The sequence below is a fragment of the Coffea arabica genome, chromosome 1c (assembly GCF_036785885.1).
Source record: "Coffea arabica cultivar ET-39 chromosome 1c, Coffea Arabica ET-39 HiFi, whole genome shotgun sequence".
NCBI lineage: Eukaryota > Viridiplantae > Streptophyta > Magnoliopsida > Gentianales > Rubiaceae > Coffea > Coffea arabica.
This window is the reverse complement of record NC_092310.1, coordinates 53,307,046-53,322,337: the sequence shown is the minus strand read 5'-3', so window position 1 is coordinate 53,322,337 and position 15,292 is coordinate 53,307,046. Positions and strand designations below refer to the sequence as shown.

Below are 15,292 nucleotides of genomic sequence, written 5' to 3'. Positions count from 1 at the left end.
GACATTCGTATTTTGAGAGCTTTAAATAAATGCATTGATTCTTTTTTTGCCCCTTAAATATAATTACTTCATTGCTAATTAAGGCTTTAAAAAGTGTGTAGAAACAAAAATATACTTTTGGTCAGAGAATTTTCAGAGCATCCGTTGGAATATTCACTTATTGAGAATATTTTGAGTTTATTTTCAAGAAAATTATGGAGGGGCAAATCTACATCTTTTTTAATCTTCCATCCCCTTTCCATCCCCAATTACAGAATTTGAATCCAGAACTTAATACTGAAAAAAACTCCAAGAAACTGTTTGGTACGAAGGAAATGGAAGGAAAGGAAATGAGAGATCTCTAGTGGAAAAACATTGAAAGGAGAGTAGAAAAAATATGAATCCATTCATTTTTATTTTGGATTATAGAAGGAAAGGAATGGAAACTATTATACATTAATTACATTTTTATTATCCCTTCATTTCCGCCCATCTTCGAACGGAAAAGTATGTTGATAAAAAATAATTGAATATTATCCCTCTATTTTCTTTCCGATCCTTTTCGTTTCTCGTCTCGGAAACAAATTTAAACATCAAAAATTTTATCCCTTCATTTTCTTTTCTTTCATTTCCTTCCATTCCCTCAAAACAATCAGTAGTGTCTAAGAGCCCTCTTCTATCACGCACTAGGGTTAAAAATACAGGATTCACTTTTAAAAAGGTGACTTTAAAAGACTGGTATACTTAGGCAAATAGGGACAAATATGAAAACTCCTAAAAATTAGGAGCCAGACAATCTTTGAGTTTACGTTCCCGTTCCCGTGACCTTCTTGTTCGGAGCACTGGACGACTTGGATGGTCAGATAGAACAAAAGCTTGTCATGTAAACCATTCGTCATTTAAGGCAGTATTTTCTTTTTTCTACCAAGCAAATTCTTAGGCGTTATTAAAATAAAAAAAAAAAAAAGAAGAAGAAGTTTTCCAACACTGCCGAGTAGTAGTAGCCAAAAAATGCAAAATCAATACTCACAAAGGGTAAAATCGATAATTTCTAATGTGAGTGTCGCTTACGTTCTGTTCAATGAATCAAATGCTTCTTTTTTGTGTTCCCGAGAAAATTTTGCCATTTTGCACAAAAGGATTTTAGGTGATTAGTGTGAATGGCGTATTTTGGACATTTTATCGATCGGATTTTATGTCGGGGACGTGAAAATGTTGGTGCCTATTCACTTCATTGTGAAGATTTGCCATTACCTAGTAAAGTAGTAGTAATTCATAGTAGCAAGGAAGGTGGGAACGTAAAGCAAGCACATAACTCAGTGCGTTAGAGTAGCACGAAGTTGTTAATGTCGCCTATATATATATATATATATATTCCCTCCCTTTTTTTATAACTGACGTTTAAGATTTTACACACCAATTAAGAAAAGTTTTTCATTGTTTAAATCTATACACTACTTTTCTTTTGTACCCTCATTAATTATCCAATTCACCCATGTTTTCTCTCACTAGAGTATTAAATGGTGCTGTTTTACTAGGCCTAAAGCAATGCAAACTAACTCTCACCAATTATAAAAAGAGAGATAAAAGGGTAAAATTGTGAAAAAATAATTAATGCTGCATGGGGATAATAAAACGACATATAAAAGTACTTAAGAGCAAATTTCTTAAACGTCAGTTATAAAAAAAGGGAGGGAGTATATAGCAGTATCCAGTACTTGGCAAACAATTATTGGCACATCAATCTGAAATAAGAACCCCTTTTTTTTTTTTTGTGATGAAACACGGTGTAGAAAAGAATGAGATTTTGGGTTAAGAAAGGCACCCCAGGTCCTAAAGGGCCTAAACTATTTAATTTGCCAATAGGTTTGTGCTTTTATTTTGTTTCCCATCGGATTGGCTTTTATTTTGTTTTTTTAATCTAACTTGTCAAAATTAAGTTGGACACCAACCAAGCATTTAAAATTCCTCTATAGGCTTCAGGTAAAAAAAAAAATTCTATTTCGGCGCCTATGGCTTACAAAACTCAAAAAAGTGTGGTGCTTGCTCCACAGCTTAATAAGTTTCGTTTTATTTTAATTTTACCTTACGTAATCGGATTGGGTCCGCGATTCCCCTCTGAAATAGGAGGATATTTACAGACATAGTTAAAAAAACTCGTGAATGTACATACTCTAAAAAAATTCGGAATGCGTGTCATCGCACGAATTTCAGCACTCACTTGTTCTGCTTCTACGTATTGATCATTTTGAACAAATAGAAAACTTTTTGGTGGAATATTCACATTATATAGAATATTATCACCATACCTCTCTCTGGTGATCTAGAGACGAACCTTTTCCTTCAAACCTTTGGCGGGTTTTAATAGTAGCTTATTTGGAATAATTTTTTTAAAAAAAAAATACAATAACATTTTTTTGATATAACGTATGTATAATAAATAAAAAATAAATAAAAAATACATTAATAATGTAAGTAAATAAATATTACTCCCAGTAAATAATGTACCATCCGAACACCAGTCGATGCATCACTGCACCTTTCCGTCCAACCCTTTTATGGATAGATGTTTTCTTCGTTTGTACAGCCTGATTGGCATTCACAACACAAATAAGCAGCCCACAGCATCTCGCGCGAGGGGGCAAATCACATCCTTCGCACGACATGCCCCGGTGAAAAGACAAAAAATGGTTCAAACTTTCCGTTTTTACTTTCGGCCCGGTCTATTCACCAAACAGTAGTTTTGTCCGAATGATCAAACTAAAACCCCCTCATGATTGGAATTGTTAACTATAGAAACTCGCCAAATGTACTTCGCTGTTGAATTTAAGCAACTGCCCCAAAAAATGCGCCACATCTCGGATTTCCAATTATTCTGTCTGCCCTTAGAAGTTTGCTCCAATCTTTCGGCACCCAGAGAAAGAGATAAAATTAAAAATATATTGATGCAGTTCCTTTCGAGCGGAGACACCCGTAAGAACAAGACCATACCGCCGGTCATCGTTGATTAAAGACTGACCCAACCGTTTCTGATCTGATCTTCTCGACTGCATACGGCCGTCGTCTGCATCAAACTGATTAATCGCAGGGATCGAGACAAGTGATGGGTTAATGAACTACTAATTTGGTGCCAAATAAGAGTGCACGTGGTATTATTAAGCATCGCAGGTTGAAGATCCATATCAAAAGCTTAGTCAGTCGTGGAGAATAAGTTGCTCATGAAAATGACCGGTATTTTTTCAGAAGATTTGCTCTTTGTTTCCGTGTGGTATTTTAGTGCCAGTTCTGGACAACAATTTAGACTAGTATATATGATTTCAACGAAAACGAGAGCGACTGGTGTTTGGTGACGACGTCGTAAGCAAGTGCCTTTTAAAAAAAAAAAAAATTTTATTAATTTGGTACACGTTCTGCCGCGATTTTTATTCTGCGTGACATCATTCATGTGTTTTCTTGTTCCTTGCATTTTGATTTTTGCTCTGAAGTGCTTAGAATTGACTATTTCTTTCTTTCTTTTCTTTGTTTTTGTTTTTTCCATCTCACTCGATATTATTATTAATACACCACCGCGGGAGGCTGCTCTTTGTTTGGTGCATTGATGAAATTAAATGAATTTGAAACTGCTAGCTGCAAAAATTATTATTTGCTGTGCAACACTAACAATAAATGTTGCTGCAGGCGGGGTTTAGCATCCACGGCCTGAGTATTCAATTGGTCCTATCCAACATCGCACCCACACCCTAAATACATGTGTGCCCAGTCGACAAATAATGACAACGTTACATTTATGGATTAATTTTTCTACACTGACAGTGTATACACAATCAGTATTGAATGAATGACAACTATACAAAATTTGAATTTGAGATTCAATTTCTACACACATGTCATGAATCAAACGGTGATAGTGTATATATGATTTACTCTACCTTTTATTAACGCACCAAAAGGAATCGATTAAGTATAGGATTAAATCGACAAATTGCACATTAATAGTATACAGAAAAAGTTACTCTTAAATATATTTGTTGTTATAAAAAAAAAAACTATGCTTGACCAAGAATAAATTATAAGAATTTTTTTTTCCTTTTCTAAACCAAGCAATTTTTTTTAATGATTCATCCATTATTAAAAAAAATTGAGATTCATCCATCACGCATTTAATTTGTTGGATCCCCCAATTGATCTTTGTTACTTTCATCCATCCACTTACCTTATATGCAACACCTCAGGAAATTTTAAAATAGTCCGCAATTCATGATGGACCAACAGCTAATAATTCATGGTGCAACACCTATGGATGGACCAAAAGCTAAAATGGACCAATTTATTTTCTAATTGGGTTGCCGAGCTTACTCTAGCAACAACCGGCCCATTACACAGTGGTACATGACAATTGGCCCAAAGTCATGCAACGTTACGTGCTTGCGTAAGCACATGTGTGGTTGATTAGAAACACGGCCATGCTTAGTAAATCGTTACGTTTAATTTGCAATCACATTTCTTTTAAATTTTACTTTACATTGAGGTATTTTCATTTGATTATTTCAAACTCATTTTAATTTTGTTTTTTGAAAAATTAATTTTGCTAAATTCAATTTGTCATTGCGTCTAGATTTTACACTTTTTGAAATAAACAAGGGAATATAAAATTTAGAGTATATCCAACGATAACTCTTGCAAATTCTTCATTTTTGTGGTTCAATTAGTAGCAGTAGTATTTTCCAGTTAATAGAATGAGACACCGCTGAAAATTATGGCGGAAAATTTAACCGCAGCGGTGGTCTTAACCGACTAATGGTGGCGTACCCAGCAGCGGTGGTGTGTTAGCAGCTGAGTCACGGTGAGCGAGTAGTTTTTGACCTTTTTTGGTCAGATTGAAGCTTTGTTAATTCCACAAGCAAATTCGTCGTGAAACTAACAGTAATATTAAATGGCGACAGTGAGGCTACTAATGCTCCAGAAAGCCCTACTCCATCGAACGACGTCGCGGTCTTCTTCTCAGCTGCTCCTCCGACCTCCCAGTATTCCCATTCTCACCTCCCTTCGAGCTTTCTCCTCCGCAGCTGCCCTCTCTCCGCCTTCCACGGCGGTTGTATACGATCTGCATGGACCACCCGACACCGTCACCAGAATCACGGAGCTTCCGCCGGTTGAAATTAAAGAGAATGACGTCTGCGTTAAAATGCTTGCCGCTCCTATCAATCCTTCCGATATTAATCGAATTGAAGGTCTCCTTCTACTCCGTCTTCCATTCCGGATAAATTTATCAACTGCATACATAATTTAGTACAAGTTCATTGACATTTTCTTTTTAAAATTGATAAGTATAGGAGTATATCCGGTGCGGCCAGCAGTGCCCGCGGTTGGGGGTTACGAGGGTGTAGGAGAGGTGCATTCTGTGGGGCCAGGAGTAAAAGGTTTCTCTGCCGGCGATTTGGTCATTTCATCTCCACCTTCTTCAGGTACACCTCTGCTATTCCTCTTTATTTTATCAAGTTGGATATGATATTTTTCTTCTTCTTGTTTTTCACACACACACACACACATATTTATTTATTTATTTATATATTAATTTTTTTCCTCTTGCTTATTTTTGTCCTATAAACCTGGGTAGTGGTGGAAGGGAAGTTTTGGCAAATTTAAGCAGACATCAATTTTGGTTAAATGTACTTAATGATATCTGAGTTATAACGACTACTATTGTTTGAATCAATTTTTTCCCCTCCAAGTTTGTTGCAAGATGGTTTAAGCATGTTTCATAGCAAAAAGATGACAGTAATCTTTTCAGCACTCCTTCTAGTATGAATTTGATGTGTTTCTTAAGAAACATAAACAGGATTGCTCAAAAAAATTTGGATTTGAGGGTCACCATCTCATTGAAGATATCTTAATATATTTTCAGAATTTCCATTTAATTTTCCAATTAATCATTGATATCACAATTTTTTCCTTTTTCTTGTGAAGAATTTTATTTTCTAACTTCTTTGCTGCAAAAAACTTGTCTTTTACTCAGGGACTTGGCAGACTTATGTTGTAAAAGAGCAAAGTCTTTGGCACAGAATTGATAATGGAACCCCTATTGAATATGCTGCGACAGTTACTGTTAATCCTTTGACTGCCCTTAGAATGGTTGAGGATTTTGTTGATTTAAATTCAGGTACTGTTTTTCTCTCATAGTATATATATTAAGTTATCTACTGCTTATTATCTCTCACTAGTTTGCACATATATAGGGGATTCAATCGTTCAAAATGGAGCAACCAGCATTGTAGGGCAGTGTGTCATCCAGCTCGCTCGTGAACGAGGCATCCATACTATTAATATTATAAGGGACAGGTGCTCTTTTGATTTTTAGTTACCATTCCCCTCTAACCTTGATTATGCTAATTTGTCAAATAATTCCTTCTTGAAGCTACTGGAGAAGAATGTGTAAACTTTTTGACTTTCAGCTCCTTTCAAGTATTATCTGCTACTCGGCATACTTTTATAGAAACTCTTCTAGTTAAAAAAGAAACCCACGTCGTTCCTAGATCTGTGAAGGCGATTCGCATCATCAGGATGTCATTATGTCAATTTATTTTCATGGTTTAAGTCTTGTAATGACATTTGGGTTATAAAAACCTGGTGAGTAAAAAAATTCAACACTGAAAAGGAAAATTGTCTTCCCATTCGGATTATATACCAAATCGCTCCACAAAAATGAAGACGTAGAAAAGCTAAGCAACTGCCTGAGATTTTGTAGGACAGAATGAAGTTAATGCATTTCAGCTTAAAGGACTGAGCTAGGATCTTAAACACCATCGCAAGTGAAAAGAATTTTATCAGCAAATTGTTGCCTTTCATCATATTAATTCCTCTATTATTACACCGAGCCTGTAGAGATCCCACTTAAGTCGATGACGTGCTTGCTTTTTGGACGTGTAAAATTTGTGGCTTGTACTCTGACAAAATTCATTGTATTTTGGCACATTCACTTGATACAGGGCCAGATCAGATGAAGTAAAAGAAAAGCTCAAGAAACTTGGGGCTGATGAAGTGTATACGGAGAGTCAACTAGAAGTGAAGAATCTTAAAAGCCTCCTGGTAGCATATGTCAACCCATTCAGTGGATATTTTCTGAATGAGGCATTTTGTTTTTTGGGTCTCAAACATTTCTTTCTGGCTTTTATGTAATTTGATTTCAACACATATGGGATCACCTTCTTTGATTATTTCCTGATATTTGCACCTACTCATTCTTTTGTGAATCACTATAATCTTATACATCTCATGCTGCTGTAGATCAATCTTCCTGAACCTGCATTAGGATTCAACTGTGTTGGTGGAAACGCTGCTTCTTTGGTTCTCAAGTTCTTGAGGTGAGAAGTCTAGTTTCTTATACTTTCATCTAGTTTCCCAATTAATACAGTGATGTTTGGTTTCCTTTTTTCAGACAGGGTGGAACTATGGTTACATATGGAGGAATGTCAAAGAAACCAATAACTGTATCAACTACATCTTTCATATTTAAGGTAGGCTGTGAAAAGTTTGTCTTTTACTTAATATGCCTTGGATGCAGCTCGTGATTCAGGAGCACAATGCTTCCTATCCTTGTATATGGCTCCCTGTATGGTATTGATCAAGGTTTGCCTTGTAGAAGAGAGGCTTATCAGAAACCAGTTTGGCTAAACATTCAATGGCCGTGGCTGATATTAAGGCAGTGTTCATCTGTCCATATTCTGAGAAGAGCAAGAGAATGTTACCTTTGGAACTCTGAGACAATATAATATCTCGAAAACAAAGCTCTCTGAAGTACCATGTCATTCTGTTAGATGATTTATTAATTTCAGATGTGGCTGGTGACTATCAGTTCAAAATTTGATCCTATCATCTTTTTGCCTCAATGCTTCAAGTTTTGTGTGTGACTTACAAGAACCACTAGCAGGTCTTTGGAATGGTTTAAGGTGATCACCTATTAAAGAAATATGTAGTTGATGAAGTGTCCCTATAGGTTATATAGCAAGCTTGATTACTTGATGCATTTTCCTGGAGCTGGGGAGGTTTACATCCCTATAAAACTTGGTCATGAGGACTGATATCAGCTAGGAACTTTGTTGTTTCATGACCTGCAATTTTTTCTTGCTATGAAGCTTGCATTTTCGTGACCATGAAATGTAGTTCCTTACCTATTTCTGTTCGTTTCTTTGGTGCTGTGCTTTTAGGACCTTTCTTTGAGAGGATTCTGGTTGCAGAAGTGGATGACTTCAGAGAAAGCAACGGAATGCAGAAGCATGATTGATTATCTTTTGGGCCTAACTCGAGAGGGGAAATTGATATATGAGTATGCTCTCTCTCTCTCTCTCTCTCTCTCTCTCTGTGTTCATGTTCGTGGTGCACTTGAATGATAACACACGTGGTGTACCTAATCTCAGTAGGTCCATAAAGCACATGTTAAATACATTGACCTTTGTTAGTTTTAACATGTCATGAGCTGGTCATGCTCTAATAATTTGCAGAATGATTATATTTGCATGATTGTACCTTAAAGGGCCTTACCAAAGAGCATTAAGTTTAGGATTTTGGATTGTAATGCTTGTCGGCCTCTGTTTGTGTCCTGCCTGTCCAATAGACTTTATTGTTGAAATTTGGTGTTATCATTATCCACATTATGCTGATGCTGGCGGTGTATATGCTTTTGCAGTATGGAGCTGGTTCCTTTTAACAACTTCCAAACTGCCTTAGAGAAGGCACTTGGAAAGCTAGGAAGTCAACCCAAACAGGTTATCAAATTCTGATATTAACTACTGAGGGGAGCCTGAAATTTTTGTACAGTAATAGTGAGGGAAATGTGGTCTGGGATGCTGAGTTCCGCAAATGATAGAAAAGGGGTGCAGCTGTAGCTTTCACAACTGCTGTACATGTACAGAATCTGCTGAGGCCTTGTCACGGTCATTGAATCATCTGGAGTACTATTGATTCAAGGTAAAATGGAAAAGAACGGTTGTTAATTCAACCGCTCCTCCAGGGTGTAACCTCTAAATAAATTATGACTCGTTGTTAACCGCTTTTACAACTTTACAACCCAGGTGTAATGTTCATTTCCGTTAATGTGGACTCCAATGCATAATAATTGCGCCTCTTTTACAAGTAGTTAACAAAGAATTACAAATTGTTCAAGAGGTGTTATACCATTCTGGAATGTGCCCATTTCCCATTAATTAATTGGCAGTGCAGGCTTCAGCTATCAACAAGGGAGCAAGCTAGACTTGCCCTTGTTTCTGAACCCTCTCTTCCTCTCATGTTGACTGTAAAAGAGTTGCAAATCTCAATATGAGGAATGAAGCGACGCTTGGTCAATCAATTCTATAATAACCGACTATGATTAACTGAATTAGCGCTTCTGATTTACACATTTAAGTGCTACAGTAATCTCTCAACCAAACTTCTGATTTACACATTTAAGTGCATCCTCAGCCATTTGAAGGTTGTAATCATCAATCTGCAATGAATCATTTAAAGTTTTTGCAGAAAAAAAAAAATTAACGCCTCCCTTGCAATTGAGAAGCACTTGGTTAATCATCACTTCCAAACAATTTTTGTGCAAGACATTACCCCACAATTTTATTGCTAAAAGGTTCCAACTTTTACTCGAAATGTTATGGCTATAAAAGTACTAGTGGAAAATCTAGAGCATGCATAGCAATTTTAAAAAATAGAAGAATACCTTCCAGAGAGGAAAAAAAGGCAAAAACATTTTCAGCAGCCAAAAAATATTCGCCAGATCCAGGTTATGTCTGGTTACTTTTGTCTCTTTGGTTGTAACGAATCTATAACACTAACATCCTTTCAGAATCTGTATGCCCAGTGTATATAAGCAACCGGGCCAAGAATATTCTGACCTTTGGAGATAAATTAAGGTTAATGAGATCTAAGATGTATGCTCTTTCCTCAATATGTAATCGACAGCCTCTTCCACAGAGTTGACCACCTGCACAATAAAAATATCATATGCATCTCCTCTAAAGTCAGCGTGGAAAAATAAAGGTCAAAGTCACCATTTAGCTGAAAGGAGTTAAAAGTATCTTGGTCTTGCACCAATCTACTGTACTAACGACATTGGCCTAATACTGAAACATTTGATTTGTTTTCTAGACATTGTTTAGTAACCTTTTCTGAGGAGTAAATATTTTCTTTCTTAGTAGTGGGTGAAGAGATGGGTGAATTGAGTTCTTTCACATGTCACTGTAAAGTAAAAATCTGCAAGCACTTGGAGCAGAATTTATTCACTGACCAGATCTGCTGGATAATCAGCATGATTTCCAATTCCTTTGAAAACCCCCGTCCTTGTCAAAATTGAAAACCAAGGATGCCCTGCCTGGAAAGATCAGAAAAGTTCATGCACTCTTCTCGAACAATCTGATGAACCAACTGAAAAGTAATTCATCAGAAAATTATACCTGCTTTGCTCCATTGATGTCAACTGAAGGATTATCTCCTATCATGTATAGCCTTTTGAAAGGCTGCATTTCACCACTAGACTGAATGTTATTGTAAGCAGATTGCAGTACTTGAAGCAACACGTTTTCAGCATTCTTAAATACAAATGGATTTGGTTTTCCATAAGATGTGTACTCCATATTATTAGTGTGTATTCTGCAAATAAAAACTGTCTTAGCACATCATAGGGCAGATTGTATTTGATGTCATAAAATCCTGATGGAAGTTTCTCTTAAAGCCTTACCTGTTGAAGATAGACTCCAATGCAATCCTGAAAGCACCCATGCCAAGACGCTCAGCAGGAAATAATGCCTGTGTCATGCCGCACTTCATTAGTGTTTTGCCAAAGTTCTTGCTAATTTAACTAACAATAGCCTGTGTAAACTCTTATGATAGGAGAAAACCTGATATGCAATATCATCATTTGCAAAGAATAGAGGTGGTTGATGTGCAATTTCTCGTCCCGGAAGACCTCCAGTACGGAGAATGTCACATAGAACCTACATTTTGGCATCCAAGTTCTTAGACTTAAGGAGCTTCACTGCTATATAATTAAACAGCAAGCTAGCTAAAAGAATGGAATGGCTTTCTGAGATCCACTTTCAGGGCAAAGCCCACGTGTTAAACTAAAATAGAAGCAACTATCAGGACGCAAAGTACATGGTAGCCCACTAGAGTTACTGGGATGCAGGATGGTTATCAAACCTAGCATATAAATTCGGAATTCTTACTCAAATAACCATCCAAACATACTAGATCAAATAGTAAACAATAACAGAAGGAGATTTATCCTTTGCCCAACCATAAAGTATGATGCATGTAGTGCTTATCAAGGATGTTCCTCCTTCAACTACCCTAATTTCTTTCCTGTGTTATACCTACATCCATTAATAATTTCTTGTCCCATCACATAACATGAACCTACTCCAACTAATAAGCCTTTAAATTTAAACATGGAGAATAACACCTAACCAGTTTGAATCTTTTGATTTGCAATTTTTTCTTTAAGCAAATGTAAGTTTCCAAAGTGCCTTTTAACTACCTATGCATGTAATTTCAATATCCCGTATATTTATTTTTTAGAAATGAGACAGACAACAAAATTACAACCATATAATTCAAGTATAAAACACAGAAAACCTGAATGTCCCTGCTCCAGTCAACAGGATCACTAACAATGAACACTGCCTGCACTCTCTGAGAGCAAGGATCAGTTCTTAGGGCCATTTCTCTATCAGTTGGCTGCATTTTTGTCCATTTCTTATATTGAGCCAAAGGATCGATGTTTGGAAAGCAAGATGCATAGTCGTCTATGGAAAGAACATTTCTGAAAATACCAAGAATAAGGAAATCAGAGGTTTCAAAGAGGGATATTTATGGAGATCATACATTCCAGTCAAAACAAACAATACCAAGACATTGATACCGAAGCCTTACTTAAAGCCATACTCAGTCATGACTCTTCCAGGTGCTCCTTTTCCAACAGCAACAATGAGATCATCCTCATATCTGTAAGAAATGGATAATTGAGAAAGCATAGGTAAGAAAGATGTTAGAAGCTATGAATGCAATGGGTGTGCTTCACAACCACACTACTGAAACGCAAATGCAATCACATATGTGATGCTTCAGTTACCTTCCTGTTCTAAGAGATGAGATTGATAAATTCACCAAATTTCTACAATAGATGACTTATGAGTGTGCATGTAAACAGCATTTTGTGTCCAAGTAAAAAATTCATCTCATAAAATCCTAAAATGCTATTTATGGCCATTGCATGGAACCGATATCCAGATTCTTGTAAAGGTAAAACTTCATCTTTAAAATACAATTATCGAACTGGAGAGGATAGAACAAAACTATAGGATTAGAAAATTTTGTTTATGCAAGATGGTAACATTCACCAACCAATATGCAGCATTTGGATCTATTATTGCGTTCGAAAAAAAAAGTTGGGGTAATGTAACTGTTTTAAGAAACAAGTTGGACATACTCTAACCATACATGAAGGAATAAGCCCAGGCCTCTTCCAGATTTAAACAAATCAACCTACATCAATTTGTTAGGAGAAAGCTTCATGTTTTATACAATTAAATGCATCCTGACATTTTAAACTTCTGTAAACAAATGTATTGGGCTTGCAAGCGCAATAATTAAAACACTGCATTTGAAGTAGTATTGAGTAAAAGCAGTTACAGCAGCAAAACAAAAGCTAATCAAGCTAAGTTGTTTTTTTGGCTTCGTTTCCTTTCAGGGTAGCATATCTTTCAAATGATTTAACACAACAATATTATTTTAAATGCATACATCTGAACAATAGGTAGCAAATGCAACCACAATATGGACATATTATTTTAAATGCATACGCCTTCATGTGCTAATAGAGTAATCAACGAAATCATTTATCCACAAAAGTTAGTTGACATTGACAGGCCCAATTGTTAACACATATACCACATAGCACAAGTATCATACGAATATCAGAATTCTGATACAACTCCTTCCTCTGCTGAAAAATCACACATATTCACCTATGCTATCAAATGAATTTCCTGTGACACGGATAGCTGTTTAGTTGTAACAAGCACCTTTTAACAAGTTCTCTGAATGGAGTATGTCCCTGTATAACCTGCAGCATGATTCAGTTGAAAAATTGTTATGACCAAAAGGCCTCTTTGACAGCAAGATGCAAACAATACGTGTAGAACTGAAAAAAATTCTAAGCTCCTGCTACTGATATATACCTCAAGATAGACTAAGTTCTACATTCTAAAAGCCACGAGCCAACTAATAACAGTACCTGCAAGGGCAAAATATCAACGCCCAACTGTTTGCTTAACTCCTTGGCTCTTTCAGATTCAGGAACTCCACCTCCTATTACAATGCTGAAACAATAAATCTTCAGCAGCACAATTATCCATTTCATTAGCCAACGTAATGTATAACATACTGAGCCAAAGTAGTCCAATGTAAAGGTGAGGAAATAATAAACCAATCACCAAAATCTCTAATTACGGAATATAATTGTTACTTTAACTAGCCAATAAGCATCTCATTGCTTCACGAAGACTTTATGCGAGAAGAAATGAATCATACGAGACATGCATAAACATACCATTTGTCAGAAAAACATAAGGAACCTTCAAAGCACCTGGACACAAAGCACATTTAAAAAAAAAAAAGCAAATGAGATGAAAGATTTTTTTAAAAATACATAATTGTTAACACAATGAAATGCCGAAGGACAATAGATTGCAGATAGCCATTGAAACATCATTCTAGGCTATGTAAAAAAGTTCGTGTGAAATGGTAAAATAAAATGAAAGGCAATCAAGAGAAAAATATGCTCTATGAAACCCAACTCGAAGCAATTTAAAAAAAAAAAAAGTCGATGTAGTGTTCTCTAACTCTCAACTGATTGAGCAGGAATTTGCAGAGTGGTAGTAGAGACGCCTGAGAGCTTGAGGAGAGCCGCCGATCGAAGTTTCGCCCCGGAGAAGGACGCCGTCAATGTCGAAGGCAATGCCAAACGATCTGCACAATAACAAGAATAACAACAACAACAATAATAAACAGAAAAAATCAGCGTGGAAATTCTATTAGCATAATATTTACACAGAAATGCGAGAAGGTATGCATAGAGCAATAAGAGAGGAGGAGATTGAAAATACGGTGGTTGTGTGGGAGCGTGAAGCTGGCGAGAAAAGAGTTTGGGAAGTGCCGAAGCTTTTGTGCCACCATTCAGTTCACTCTTCAGTGAAGAATTGTTCCTTAGGATTTGGAGAAGCAGCCTCATCATCTGCTTCTTCTATTCACATTCAATGAATCAGAAGAAAATAGAAAGATTCATGAGCAGACTCTCGCTAGGTTTTCTTTTCTTCTTCTAATTTCTATTATTAGTAGTATATAAATTTTTGGTGTTCATCCCGTCAAGTGTTCAATTCAGGTCCGTCCTCCGGGAAAAAGGGAAGCGCATACCTGTTCCGAGGACTAAAACCGGCTGGTGCAAACTCAGTTTAAAAATGGAATCTGTAGTCTGCAAAAATACTAAAAAATGTTTTTATGAGCAGTCGTAAAGAAGAGTAGTCCGTATTAGTATTATTATTTATTTATTATTAATAGCTATATTAAGCGCCGAAACCAAAGGATGATCGCATTTGCTCTTATTTCTTAAGGGATAATTGCAGAGCCTGAGGTTTCTGACACTTGCACTAACCTCCCCTGTGGTTTAAACAATTGCACTGACCTCCCCTGAACTTACGAATCCCTTGCAAATTCAGTCCAAACGATTAAAATATTATTTTAAGGAGTGAAATTAGAATTTTGTACCAGATTTGCCTTTTGTGCTACATGTCCAATGAATGACAAAGTACTACAAATCAATTAACAATTAATAAACTTTAAGGGGCGTAGTTTATGGGCAAATACGCATTACCCATTTAAAGTACCAGCTCTTTATGAGTATTTTACTTTCAAATATTTAATTTATAATAAATATATCAATTTTTGTAGGTAAAATTCAAAAAGTGTTATAGTAATATTCTTACAAAAGGAAATCGGTAGGTTATCTATTTAATATAAATTAAATATTTAAAAAAAAAAAGAAATAGCCCATAAAGTATTAATTCTTTATGACTTTCATCCATTAGATAAGTAAAGTATTAGCTCTTTATGGACATTTTATTCTGAATCATTTAATTTATATAAAATACATAAATGTTTGTAACTAAAATTAAAAAAGTGTTACATTAATATTTTTACGGAAGGGAAACTGGTAGGTTTTGTATTTAACAAAAATTAAATATTTGAGTCGCAGAAATATTTGAGAGTATTA

The 15,292-nt window shown here is 35.9% G+C and overlaps 2 protein-coding genes across 6 annotated transcripts; one reads left to right on the top strand and one right to left on the bottom strand.

The window, feature by feature from the left end:
- The first annotated feature begins 4,552 nt into the window (after positions 1–4,552).
- On the top strand, positions 4,553–9,138 carry LOC113728371 (enoyl-[acyl-carrier-protein] reductase, mitochondrial). Of its 2 annotated transcripts, XM_027252840.2 has the most exons (10): positions 4,553–4,822; positions 4,923–5,210; positions 5,313–5,444; positions 5,996–6,139; positions 6,216–6,318; positions 6,966–7,065; positions 7,264–7,340; positions 7,415–7,493; positions 8,184–8,302; positions 8,663–9,138. In XM_027252840.2, the coding sequence occupies exons 2-10, from the start codon at positions 4,934–4,936 to the stop codon at positions 8,754–8,756; spliced, it is 1,125 nt and encodes a 374-aa protein (XP_027108641.2). In that variant the 5' UTR covers positions 4,553–4,822; positions 4,923–4,933; the 3' UTR covers positions 8,757–9,138. The 2 variants fall into 2 exon arrangements, with proteins under 2 accessions (XP_027108641.2, XP_027108640.2); XM_027252839.2 differs by lacking the exon at positions 4,553–4,822 and having other exon boundaries at positions 4,829–5,210.
- A 553-nt stretch (positions 9,139–9,691) lies between these two features.
- Positions 9,692–14,575, bottom strand: LOC113728305 (mitochondrial hydrolase YKR070W-like). Of its 4 annotated transcripts, XM_027252835.2 has the most exons (13): positions 14,437–14,575; positions 14,130–14,266; positions 13,874–13,992; positions 13,574–13,609; positions 13,259–13,332; positions 13,047–13,087; positions 11,896–11,967; positions 11,599–11,785; positions 10,863–10,958; positions 10,703–10,770; positions 10,419–10,614; positions 10,253–10,336; positions 9,692–9,949 (listed from the first exon to the last, which is right to left on the bottom strand). In XM_027252835.2, exons 2-13 carry the CDS (start codon positions 14,255–14,257, stop codon positions 9,890–9,892), a joined length of 1,161 nt encoding a protein of 386 aa, XP_027108636.1. In that variant the 5' UTR covers positions 14,258–14,266; positions 14,437–14,575; the 3' UTR covers positions 9,692–9,889. The 4 variants fall into 4 exon arrangements, with proteins under 4 accessions (XP_027108636.1, XP_027108634.1, XP_027108637.1 ...); XM_027252833.2 differs by having other exon boundaries at positions 14,130–14,556; XM_027252836.2 differs by lacking the exon at positions 13,574–13,609 and having other exon boundaries at positions 14,130–14,555.
- Positions 14,576–15,292: the final 717 nt, after the last annotated feature.

Bases quoted from the DNA above. Each gene is read 5' to 3' on its own strand.
- LOC113728371 (XM_027252839.2), top strand. From the start codon at position 4,913: ATGGCGACAGTGAGGCTACTAATGCTCCAGAAAGCCCTACTCCATCGA. The intron at 6,140-6,215 runs GTACTGTTTTTC...GCACATATATAG, and splicing joins TTTTGTTGATTTAAATTCAG to GGGATTCAATCGTTCAAAAT. The intron at 8,303-8,662 runs GTATGCTCTCTC...ATGCTTTTGCAG, and splicing joins GAGGGGAAATTGATATATGA to TATGGAGCTGGTTCCTTTTA.
- LOC113728305 (XM_027252835.2), bottom strand. From the start codon at position 14,257: ATGATGAGGCTGCTTCTCCAAATCCTAAGGAACAATTCTTCACTGAAG. The intron at 10,959-11,598 runs GTTTTCTGTGTT...GCCAAAATGTAG, and splicing joins ACTGGAGCAGGGACATTCAG to GTTCTATGTGACATTCTCCG. The intron at 10,771-10,862 runs GTTTTCTCCTAT...GGCATGACACAG, and splicing joins ATGATGATATTGCATATCAG to GCATTATTTCCTGCTGAGCG.